The sequence below is a fragment of the Salarias fasciatus genome, chromosome 9, assembly GCF_902148845.1.
Source record: "Salarias fasciatus chromosome 9, fSalaFa1.1, whole genome shotgun sequence".
Taxonomy (NCBI): domain Eukaryota; kingdom Metazoa; phylum Chordata; class Actinopteri; order Blenniiformes; family Blenniidae; genus Salarias; species Salarias fasciatus.
Window position 1 is genome coordinate 13,172,040 of NC_043753.1, and position 13,183 is coordinate 13,185,222.

Genomic DNA, 13,183 nt, shown 5'->3' on the forward strand with positions numbered 1-13,183 from the left:
TGAGTCAATGCAGAATTAAGCACATGGCAGTCGGCACAGATGTTTTTCTTGTTGAAATTTGAATACCAATTCAAATCCGGAGCACATCAAAGTCCCGTGGTTTGATCTGCCTGACGGCCTGGTGGGGATCAAGCCCAAGGCACTGTAATCTTAAAGCCGGGTTTTCCACACATGTTCTCCAAAGTTGAGTGATTAGAATATTTATGTCTCCATATTCGAATGAATCAAAGCGATGTTAACAGTAAACCCAGCTGGAGGAAAAACAAACAGTGACTCATGGGAGCTGCGGGGGTCCGCTGAAGACGCCGGGATCATTTTCAGCCGCGCTGGGAGTCGGACAGTTAAGCAGAGCAGAGACTTTCCATCTTCTCAGCTCGACAGTACGAACACTGCTGCCACACCTTCAGTAACAATGAAGCTGACATGCAACTTGTTTGTATGATATATGAGGAGTTGGATGGCAGCAGCGGGTTTATAGCTGCAGCCAAAGAAGAAAAAAAGAAAAAGACACCATTTTCAAATAAACACCCTCGACTTTAAGGATATTTGGCTTCTGACTGATGCAGAAAAACCCTTGCTGGATCGCTCTGGTATTGTCTATGCTCCTGCCAGACAAACCACCGACGGGGCTTGAAAGTGTCAGACTGTGCACAACAGCGGACATGTGAGTACCCCGAGGCTGCGAAACACCCCACACCGTCCGCCAGCGTGACGCTGCTGTACACGACGCTGCTGTACATGACGCTGCACGGCTACAGTCGGTACAGGAGCGAAGATAAAACGTCATTGTCCTTTAAGAATGGTGTGCGACTGTCAAGCGTCGACAATCACCAAAGACATTATGCCCACAAAGCTTTGTGCAGCAAGTAAAAAAAAAAAAAGAAACTCTATAAAGAGATTAAAGCATCTCGAGTGTGTTGGTATGATTTTGCGTGCCACATTGTGGGGATTTGCGTGGCCATGGCGTGTCTCGGCGAAAGACTGAGGCCGTTTTTTTTTTTTTTTTTTCCTCTACCATCTCAGCCTAAACAGAATCCCACTGTGGAATGGCATTGATCAAAAGGAGGTCAGACAGGGCTATTGAACTGCCTTCAAAGACATTCTGATTAGTTAGATGGTAACACTGCACACATTCATCTTCCTTGGCAGAACAAGGCCCACCTCCAGCACTGCAGGGCTGATACACAGCAATTGAAGAAACAGAGGTGGGCAACACAGCAAATAGCAAGGAGAGAAAACCAGGACGTCTTCGGACCTTCGCACGGATTTGCTGTAAAACTCTGGACATGGCCAGCCAGCTGCTAGCCGCTATCGGCAGCACTAATGCCCGGTGGCCACCAATAGCAAGAAGAATTTCATACTACATTACCTCACATTGGATTTGCACAGACGAAACAAATGGTAACAAAAGACTGCAAGCAATTACACAAATTAAACACAGGCCATACACAGAGCTGGAAGGACAGCGAATCAACAGTCTGGTACATGGCTCCAAATGAAGGCTGATGTTACTAACTATATGTCCCGAACAGGAAAAGTCACCAAAGTGCATGCTGGGGTGGGAAAGGAAGATATAACAGATAGAATATTAGCAGAAAATAATCAATTGTAGCAACTACTAATGGGAAAATCCCAAAATAAAAAAGAAGAGGAATGACTCTCATTCAGTGTGTGTGAGCGAGACAGAGACAAGAATTAAGCTGAACAGCTCCAGTCGGCAAATGTGTCAACCTGGTTGTAATTTAGCAAATCATCAAATCACAAGAAAGTCGAAGGAATCAATCAGACAAAAGAGTCATTTTATGATCACACACACACACACACACACACACACACACACTGACAGATCATATCCTATTTGTAGATTCCGTGTCTTTAGTGTGGAAGATCTTGAAATATAAAGACCAAAACACAACTGAAGATGAAAACATATATTTTGAGACGTGTTTATCTCGTGTGAGTGTAATCCTGTTTTGCGCTTTAAAATATTCCAGCCAACATAATCTGTCTTGGTTGGTCTGAATTGATTAAGGTCAACCATTGGCAAAGACAGTATTCTTCTTTTTGCCAAGGACGATAAACAATATCAATGAACATGACCAGAAAACCAATCACTTGAATTTGTAATGTGTGAACTGGGCTGTAACACAGGATCAGGTTTGAAGCGCCGAGGTTAAATCTGTCCACACAGTTTAAATGTTTTGCACACAGGAATCTATTTTGGAGTAAACAAGCACTCAAATAGAGCTCTGGGCATGGATGATTCCATGTATGGCAAATCCATCCCAGTGTGTTTTTTTTTTTTTCTTTGTCTCATTCATGACAAGGAAATAAATTGAAATGTCAACAAGTGGTAATGAATGTTTCCAGTGAGCCAACATTGAGACGTGCTGCGCAAAATTTCCAGCTCTGTTATACTTGGCAATATAATAGAAAACTGCTGGGCTCATTTTTGATGTTTGATTAAGATCATACATTGTTTTCCAAGTATGAAACCTCTCTTCTTTTGGACTTTTGAATTAAATAAAATAAATAAATAAAAAAAAAAAAAGTAGTGTTTACACACATTTTCTTTTACTGTGAATTCACGCTATCAGTTACATCGCTTTATCAGTATGACAAGCACATTAAAAAAAGCCACACACACATATTCTTGCCATAAGTCCACAGATAAGAATTCACAGACTCCACAAAACACGAGTGTTTGCAGTGTGTGTCTTCTCATTTAAAGCCGTTTGATTTATGACACTCGTTCATGTGCTCTGCACATCCCCGACTGCGTATTATCAGTAATAAACGATTACGGGGATATGTGTGCAGGAGACGTACCTGTCTATTATTGCACACATGTCCAGGCTGACGTTCTCAAAGGCTCCCACGGTGCCTTTCTCCACCGCATGCAGATCAGCGGGCTGGTCGTCCACGAGGATGGCCTGCATGCACCCCTGGAACGACCGCTGCGACGGCGGGAACAGCGTTTGCAAGAAGTACCCTGTAACAGTAAAAGAACAAACCATCAATACTTCATTTTTTGCACGTCAATTAAAAGTAAATTGGATATTTAAAAAAAAAAAAAAGGCGGACTGAAAATAATCTGAGAGGGAACAGAAACAAAGCAGCTAGTGTGAGGAAAACATGATGGATTTAGTATTTTTTTGATCCACCATTTAAAAAAAAAACAATGAAGAAAGACCTTCTGTAGAAGCAGACATCAAACACAACAATGGCATTATCCTTGACGAGCAACAACAGACTTGGCTGCTGGTACCTGCTTATTCTTGCCTTTTTATTTATTTATTTATTTTTTTTGTTTTTTACGGCCGTGAACCTTCATCAGTCGTCCTGTTTTAGAGCTTATCCACAAGGCCCATTAGTCTTGATGCAGATGCGGAGACGGCGATAGACTAGAGGACACACAGATTTTACTATATACTGTATCTTTATGAGACACGGGAGTCAATGGCCCGTCCAGAAGCGGCGCTAGGCCTTGGCGAAAAAAAAAAAAAAAGGACAAGGATAGGACGAACCAAAACACTGTTGGTGTGTGAAACACTTGGATTTTTTTTTTCCCCCCTTTAATGAATTTTAATGCTCTTTGCATGATGCATGTATAAATCTGTATTTGTGTACAGTATATGTTCAGACAGTGACTTATAGAGGAGATGGGGACCCAGAATTTAGTCTCTGCCACAAGCACACAGGTCAGCCATAAAACACGGCTGCTCAATGACATCTCCATCATCGTGATGTTATAGCCTGTCATACTCTCCGGCATGCCTATCAGCCACAAGGCCAGAGCATGAAAGAGGCTTACTCGGAGGGCATATGCGCTGCGTGCGTGTGCACGGCGGCATTACTGTAGTTTATATGACCGGCCAACACAAAGGAGAAAAGTAAATCGCGGTGGCTTGTTTAGTGTGTGTGCGCGCGCGCGTGTGTGTGTGTGTGTGTGTGTGTGCATATATGCGCGTTTGTGCTGAATTCATCCTTTTTCTTCACATCTTCTGACTTTCATTTTCCTCCCCCAAAACTTTCTCCTGTCATTCTTACCATCTGTCTCTTCCCTGCTACACCTGCCTGCTGTTTTTTTTTTCCTTTTCTTTCCAGAGGAGTGGAAGACAGACGGAGAAAGAAAGGGCGGGAGACACTGGATGGGAGAGAGGGAGAGAGAGAGAGAGAAGATGGGAGACGGAGCAGACTACAGCTGGCTGGCAGCACTTTGTGTCCTGTGGATAGCTCATGAATGCAAAGGCAATGTTGCCTCCCTGACAGTTTTGGCAGAATAAGCGGAGCAATGCACGAAACAATGGAAGGATGGATTTACGTTGCAGGAGCATAAAAGCTGGAAAAGGTGTCTCTGCTGCTCTGGAGAAGCCAGCAAATTGGCGCCTTGGCACAGGAATCCCCTTCCTTTAATGTCACTCATTTCCACCTAATTTTCCACTGAATAAATGTTTGATTCACTCGACTGATACACATTAGTTCATTAACTGATGACTTTTTTAAACATAACTGGAATCACTTTGAAGAACACTGGGCATCGCATCATAATAAAGAAAACATTAAATCAATTGTACTTGGCTAAGTAAGAATAAAAAAGCATGTATATACTGGTATTAGCCAAGTGTTATTATCAGTGTAATGCAGCCATACTGGATAAAAAAAGGGAGATCCAGACCAGCAGAAGAGCGACAGAGACACAACATGAGTGGCCGTACATCTATACACCCTTGAGCTGTCAAACACACACATAGCTGGAATCCCATCAGAGAGGGAGCTCAACACTTTTTTCTTGATTTCAATGACGTTGTGAAGGTTTTAATTTGTAGAATCCACAGACAAGCGTTCTGTCTTCCATAACCCATAGGAGAGACACCAATAATCCCCTGCAGGCTCGTTGGCACTGGATGACAGCTTCCTCGTGGCGCCTAAAGTGCTTCCTCTTATTATACACAGCGAAGGAGAACCGGCCTCCTTCTACCTGGGCATGGCTCGCTCTTGGTCTGCTTCCACATCCCATCGCGTTTAGCGGCGGGTTTCCAGAAGAGGCGCGCTGGAAATCGGCCAAAAGGCTCAGAGGTAAATTATTAAACAAATATTCCGGGGATGTAACTCACGGCTTATCCGAAAGAGACATAAACTCTTGCCAAAAACAATATGTAGATTCTCTCCCCCGAAAAAAAAAAAATCCAAATTCTATCCAGGAAAAAAAAAAAATGCTTATCTACTGTCCACCTGCTGAAATTCCTCCATAAGCTCGTTTCCCCACCTGTGAAACAAACCCTACTTAAATCAAACCACAGTGCTCTGTCAAACAAACATAATATGCATGAATGACAAACATTGCTGCACCCGAGTCAAGGGCGATATGTACCTGGCCTACCAGGTACATAAACAAGACTGCGCATACATGAAGGCACACAGCCGGAGCGCGGCCTGCTCCTTGATAAATGTGAGTGTCACAGTCTCATGTCTAATTCATCACTAGCCTGAGGACGAGGAGGAAGCGCTGACAGTATGCAGGGCCGTGACTGACAATGTGTAAGACGTGACACATAATGCCGGTTAAATCGCGTAATTTATTCACACTACATGTGTTAAAAAAGTGAGAAACCGTTAAAAGAAATCGCAGAAGCAGGGGCGATCGGATTAAACAGCTGGAGTACGAGAACACTGGGCCTCATGAGGAAAGAACTGCTTATTTTCTCTCACAGTCCAGAAACATGCATTTGAGGTAAGTTGGTCTCTATGTTTGTGAAAGTCTGTGCATGAATGAATCTGTCTTTCACTCAGGCTGCAGTCTGCATTTCACTCAGCAGGGATCAGCTGCAGCCCTGCATGAATCACGGATTAGGATAACGTGGTATAAAATATGGATGGATTCATTTTATAGCGCACAAACAAATTAATTAAGCAATCCATGGCATAGGATTCTATTTTTTTGTTACTTTAAACCAATATTTTTTAGATTTGACGAATATAAATGCCATCCATAAATCTTCTATGCTGCCTTATCCAAGTCAGGGTCATTGGGGGCAGCAGCCAATCTCAGCTGCCAGTGAAGCCAGATTACTTCCCGCACTGAGACAGAAAACCAAATTTGACAATTTAAAGTCTGAAATTAGCTTACAATACATATTTTTGCCATCAGAAAGGCAACATTTTTCTTTACTCTTCTTTATGAATTTTTCTTTACGGATTTTCACAGTGTTTACTTTTTATTTGTCTTTTACATTTTCTTAAGTGAACGATGTTAGCTGTGTAGAGCACTCTGGCTCTGTGCTGGATGACATTTCTTCAGACTGAGGGGTGAAAATTTTTTATGTATCTTGTTTTTTTTTTTATGCAATTCAAGTTAAACATGATATTTTCATTCAAAGAGTCAAAGATCACTGTTACAAAGTTCTGAAACATTATACTGTAGATTGGACTGTGGACGCTTTTTGGTTTTTTTTAATACTCGGAGCCATTTATTCAAACAAAAATGTATGAAAGACGCCGCAGAAAAACGATAAATGAATAATCAGCGAGTGAAGAAATGGTTACCGTTTCTGTAATAATGTGGCTTTTATAAAACCAGCAGAGAAGAGAGATAGCAAAACGAATGTATGGAGGCGCTGCAAACGTGTTTCTTCTCCCCCCGCAGTTTTCAAACACCAGAGCGCTTCGGAGTGGAACGCCCCATAATTGACTACTCTCATTAACGGATCCATTTGTCCTCTGTTCCTGCGGAGAGGAGTATGACTTCACGGCCCCCGTGTGTGTGTGTGTGTGTGTGTTGTGCGCACGTCTGTGTTTGCCCGAGTGTCCGTCTGCCTCGCCTCTCGAGGAATTCAATTTGTGGACGCCCTGTGTCAGTTTCCCCACTAATTTCTCTAAGCCCGGCGTTTCAGGAGTGAAAAACTACTCCCCGTAAAATAGGTTTCGGGCGCAGGCGGCTGCTTTTAAAGAGCGGACGCGTGAAGGATTGACGAGCGGAGATGAGAACAGACGGGAGGATGCGAAGAAAGGGGGATGACCTTCTTAAAGAGGAAAATGACGGTAGACGCAAAACTTTGTGAGAAAAATCATATCAGGGAATATTTGAAGGAAAGGAAAAAGTAAGCTGCTTTATAAACACGGTGCTCTTACATTGAAATTTAGTAATTAAATCATTCAAATCAACAATTTGGTTGCAAAAATGTCTAAATATCTGTTTTATCCATCTAGAAGTCTTTGCGCTCCTCTGATCTTTCTTCCCGCTCTGCCATCGCGATGCATTCAGGTCTGCAGGAGGGCGTCTCCACAATGGCCGATCTCGGCTCTCTTCAAAGGTTTTCACTGGGATTTAGGTCAGGACTCATTGCTGTCCAGTTAAAAACAGCCTGTTCTTTTCATTGCAGCCGTTCTTTTGTGCTGCTGGATGTGTGCTTTGGGTCGCTGTCCAGCTGAAAGACTCAAGCCCTCCACTTTAAACTTTCTTTTTTTTTTTGACACAGGGGCACACCATGTTTTTCTAAAGTGTCCCGCTAATCTTTAGATTTTATCATTTCCTCTTTGATACCTTCAACAGACTCAGTAAAAGAGGCCATATAACGGCACGACAGCACCTCGCACGTCTTTTAGTGTAAAGCCTTTTTTAGTCGGCATAATTTTTCTCCTTCTTTTTAAAAGAGCGATATTTTGGTTTAACCTTTCCACAGAACAATATTGTGGTGGCAGTGTGACTTCTGTCTGATAATTCTTGTTTTGCTTGTGCTTTCGGTGCTTGCGTCATCTTCGTCTTTCATTCATTCATGTTTGTTTTGTGTTTGACGTACGTCACCTAAACCACTTTAAGCTGTTTAGGCTCAGGCTGTGGAGATTTAGATGCCTTTTCTTTATTACTGAACTTCTGAAGACTCGCGTCATCAGTTTTTTTTTTTTTATTGCCTCCATATCAATTTCAACTATTTTATGAATGCTAAACTGTGGAAAAGTCTATTTAATGAATGGGGGCCCACAAGTTCCCATCAGCAGACACTCATAGAATCGGTGCATCAACCTGATGTCGTAAATATGGAATTGAATGCACTCGCTGCAGCGACTGCAAATTAGCACATGATTAGTTTTTAGGCACTATATTGATTGTCATCAAATAAATGAGTGCCGATGCCTGCAGGGTGATGCCTTTCGTCTTAATACAGTAGTTTCAATTCAAACTATCAAAGTATCGTTTAATTAGTTTTTAATAACTTTTATCATTGAGCGTTTTTTTCATTGATTTGCAAACTTATCCAGAATTTTGCATTCTAATCATTAGTGTGGCAGTTTTGTGAGTGAAGCACGTCAGTGTGACTTTATATGTATGTACATTAGAGGCATAGATGAAACTAGAAAAATTTGCAGTTCCTGAAGAAACTGCAAGTGTGAATGCTGAGTTGAAAATGCTAAACTGTAATGCAGAAAAACTGAATAAGAAAAGGTGAAAAACCCTGAAATAAAGTAGAAAAAGGTAGAAAAACACTGCAAAAAGTTGAAAAAGGTTGAAAACACTGCAAAAAGTTGAAAAGGGTTGAAAAAAGTTGAAAAAGGTTGAAAAAGTTTGAAAACACTGCAAAAAGTTGAAAAAGTTGTAAAAAGGTTGAAAACACTGCAAAAAGTTGAGAAATGTTGACAAAGGTTGAAAACACTGCAGAAAGTTGAAAAAGTTATAAAACACTGCAAAAAGTTGAAAAAGTTTGAAAAAAGTTTGAAAACACTGCAAAAAGTTGAAAAAGTTTGAAAAAGTTGGAAAACACTGTAAAAAAGTTGAAAAAAGTTGAGAAAGGTTGAAAACGCTGCAAAAAGTTGAAAAAGGTTGAAAACATTTGAAAACGCTGCAAAAAGTTGAAAATCATTGAAAAAGTTGAAAAACACTGCAAAAAAGTTGAAAAGGGTTGAAAAAGTTGGAAAACACTGTAAAAAGTTGAGAAAAGTTGAGAAAGGTTGAAAACGCTGCAAAAAGTTGAAAATCGTTGAAAAAGTTCAAAAACGCTGCAAAAAGTTGAAAAAAGTTGAAAAAGTTTGAAAACGCTGCAAAAACTTGAAAATCGTTGAAAAAGTTTGAAAACGCTGCAAAAAGTTGAAAATCGTTGAAAAAGTTGAAAAACGCTGCAAAAACTTGAAAAAAGTTGAAAAAGTTTGAAAACGCTGCAAAAAGTTGAAAATCGTTGAAAAAGTTGAAAAATGCTGCAAAAAGTTGAAAAAGGTTGAAAAAGTTTGAAAACGTTGCAAAAAGTTGGAAAAGGTTGAAAAAGTTTGAAAACGTTGCAAAAAGTTGGAAAAACTTTAAGAAAGTTGAAGAAACAGCAGAGTCAGTGTCAGAGTAACAGAGGATCAACAGAGCTCCAGTCTGAATGGAAAAGTCCAGACTAATCAAGCAGCAGCCAGCAGAACAGGTGTGTCTGTTGCTATGGAGACCAGCTGCACAGCAGCCATGACAGTGAACCAGCAGTTCTTATGGAGTGCGCATGGTTGAGAAAATGTCATTCCTCGAGGACCCAGAGGTGACATTGAAAAAGATTTGTTCACAATCAGATTCAGAAGTCTTTCATGAATGTAATGGTGCAGGAATAATGTCTGTAGGATCATCCATTCAGCCACTGCGATGGTGCGAACATGAGCGAAGTTTTGGATTTGAGTGAGAAAATCTCTCTCCAAAATGCATTGGAGCGGATGGGAGAAAATCCTGCGCTCTCCTCACAGAAATGCAGCTGGAGAGAGAACCGTTTGAGATAGAGACAAAATGACTCAATTGTACGGGTCACAACAAAAGTGGCTACGTTTAGAGAGGTAATTGTGTAGATTGAGCCAGAAATGTGGCCAGGGGGACGAGAAAAGAATTATTTTTTTGGTTTAAATCCAGAGCCTCCCGCACTCTAAATTCCTTTCTCCCACTCTAGCTTTTCCAATACACACCCATTGTAAACTCCAAAAACGGCTGAAATGCTCTCCATACTTGAAGGCTCACAGTTTGAATTTGGTAAAAGATGTGGACATGAGATAACATACCTAAATAGAGGACAAAAATGCCTACATTTTGCAAGTAAAATGAAGTGTCTATGTCAAAGTATGACAAAGTTGTAAGGGGTCAAAGTTGAAGGAGTTCAAAGGTCCGTTGAAGGGTTTTCCCATTGACTTCAATGTTAAAAATAATTTTAAAAAGTTGAAATATTTCAAAAAGTTGAACAAAGTTGAAAAAAATTAAAAAGGTTGAAGAAAGGGTATAAAAAGTTGAATAGTTTAAAAGTTGAATGGTTAAAATCGGTTAAGATTTGAAGAAGTTATAAGGTTCCAAAGTTTGAAAAAATCTCCATCCGTTAACATGGGGCAAAAAGTTGCACAAAAGTTGAAATATTTCAAAAAGTTGAAAAGATATTAAAAAGTTAGAACATTGCCAGAATGTCCTTAAAAAGCTGCACAATTTGATATCTGAATGGTTCAAATCGGACAAGATTTGAAGGAGTAGAAGCGTGTCAAAAAACGGCGGAAGAAGTCAGAATAATAATAATAATAACTAGAAAAATTTGCAGTTCCTGAAGAAACTGCAAGTGTGAATGCTGAACTGAAAATGCTAAACTGTAATGCAGAAGAAGTTCAAGAAGAAAGGTTGAAAAGGAAGTTGACAAATTTTGACAAAGCTTGAAAACACTGCAAAGAGCTGAAAAAGGTTGATAAAGGTTGAAAACCTTTGAAAACACTGGAAAAAGTTGAAAAACCTTGAAAAAGGTGAAAACGCTGCAGAAAGTTGAAAAAGGTTGAAAAGACTGCAAAAAGTTGAAAAAGGTTGAAAAAGTTTTAAAATACTGCAAAAAGTTGAAAAAGTTTTAAAAAAGGTTGAAAACACTCTAAAAAGTTGAAAAAGGTTGAAAAAGGTTGAAAAAGTTGGAAAACACTGTAAAAAGTTGAGAAAAGTTGAGAAAGGTTGAAAACGCTGCAAAAAGTTGAAAATCGTTGAAAAAGTTGAAAAACGCTGCAAAAACTTGAAAAAAGTTGAAAAAGTTTGAAAACGCTGCAAAAAGTTGAAAATCGTTGAAAAAGTTGAAAAACGCTGTAAAAACTTGAAAAAAGTTGAAAAAGCTTGAAAACGCTGCAAAAAGTTGAAAATCGTTGAAAAAGTTGGAAAACACTGTAAAAAGTTGAGAAAAGTTGAGAAAGGTTGAAAACGCTGCAAAAACTTGAAAAAAGTTGAAAAAGTTCGAAAACGCTGCAAAAACTTGAAAATCGTTGAAAAAGTTGAAAAACGCTGCAAAAAGTTGAAAATCGTTGAAAAAGTTGAAAAATGCTGCAAAAACTTGAAAAAAGTTGAAAAAGTTTGAAAACGCTGCAAAAAGTTGGAAAAACTTTAAGAAAGTTGAAGAAACAGCAGAGTCAGTGTCAGAGTAACAGAGGATCAATAGAGCTCCAGTCTGAATGGAAAAGTCCAGACTCATCAAGCAGCAGCAGCACAACAGGTGTGTCTGTTGCTGTGGAGACCAGCTGCACAGCAGCCAAGACAGTGAACCAGCAGTTCTTATGGAGTGCGCATGGTTGAGAAAATGTCATTCCTCGAGGACCCAGAGGTGACATTGAAAAAGATTTGTTCACAATCAGATTCAGAAGTCTTTCATGAATTTAATGGTGCAGGAATCATGTCTGTAGGATCATCCATTCAGCCACCGCGATGGTACGAACATGAGCGAAGTTTTGGATTTGAGTGAGAAAATCTCTCTCCAAAATGCATTGGAGCGGATGGGAGAAAATCCTGCGCTCTCCTCACAGAAATGCAGCTGGAGAGAGAACCGTTTGAGATAGAGACCAAGTGACTCAATTGTACGGGTCACAAGAAAAGTGGCTACGTTTAGAGAGGTAATTGTGTAGATTGAGCCAGAAATGTGGCCAGGGGGACGAGAAAAGAATTATTTTTTTGGTTTAAATCCAGAGCCTCCCGCACTCTAAATTCCTTTCTCCCACTCTAGCTTTTCCAATACACACCCATTGTAAACTCCAAAAACGGCTGAAATGCTCTCCGTACTTGAAGGCTCACAGTTTGAATTTGGTAAAAGATATGGACATGATATAACATACCTAAATAGAGGACAAAAATGCCTACATTTTGCAAGTAAAATGAAGTGTCTATGTCAAAGTATGACAAAGTTGTAAGGGGTCAAAGTTGAAGGAGTTCAAAGGTCCGTTGAAGGGTTTTCCCATTGACTTCAATGTTAAAAATAATTTTAAAAAGTTGAAATATTTGAAAAAGTTGAACAAAGTTGAAAAAGTTTAAAAAGGTTGAAGAAAGAGTTTGAAAAGTTGAATATTTTAAAAGTTGAATGGTTAAAATCGGTTAAGATTTGAAGAAGTTATAAGGTTCCAAAATTTGAAAAAATCTCCATCCGTTAACATGGGGCAAAAAGTTGCACAAAAGTTTAAATATTTCAAAAAGTTTAAAAGATATTAAAAAGTTAGAGCATTGCCAGAATGTCCTTAAAAAGCTGCACAATTTGATATCTGAATGGTTCAAATCGGACAAGATTTGAAGGAGGAGAAGCGTGTCGAAAAACGGCGGAAGAAGTCAGAATAATAATAAAGAAACAGGAAAATAAACGTGTGAATGCCTTACGGCATTCACACAATAAAGAAACAGGAAAATAAACGTGTGAATGCCTCAGGCATTCACACAAAAATATCACAGAGAAGGTTAACAGACATGAACGGAAAACAGTAAAGGGAGAAAAGGTAAATTGTGTGTGTGACTTTAAATCCTTCAGAAATGTACCCGATTTGCATAATGTTCAATCATAGTTATCTAAATACATTAAATGTAACCACTTATGCAAATGAAGCAATCTATTAGGATAATAAATGCATTAATTAGCAAATATGTCAGTAGACTTGTCTTTTTATGACACACAAGGGGCATTAATATTAATGTTGGAAGCATTATGGAGTGCTGCTATGTTTAAAATCAGTTTTCTCTTTCTAAATAAAAAAAAGCCACATATTAAGATCCTGCCCTTGTGGAAAGAGAGAACTTGTAGTATTCTGTCATATTAGTGTCTCCAAAAATATCTCAACTCAGACATAATCATCGTTGATGGGACAGGCTAGACAGGCTGACCCGTCTTTATTTTTATGTTGATTGTGCCGGGCAGAGAAGCGTCGCTCTCCAGTGAAATGCTCTGAATTTAATGGAGTTGTAGTATCT

At 39.6% G+C, this 13,183-nt stretch overlaps 1 protein-coding gene across 1 annotated transcript in view; it reads right to left on the reverse strand.

Moving 5' to 3' along the window:
* The window catches only part of cntnap2a (contactin associated protein 2a), a 205,846-nt gene that overhangs the window by 130,322 nt on the left and 62,341 nt on the right, over positions 1 to 13,183 (reverse strand). The window contains exon 10 of the mRNA XM_030099964.1: positions 2,830 to 2,992. Coding sequence (XP_029955824.1) covers positions 2,830 to 2,992 — 163 coding nt within the window. The remainder of the gene's footprint in view (positions 1 to 2,829; positions 2,993 to 13,183) is intronic.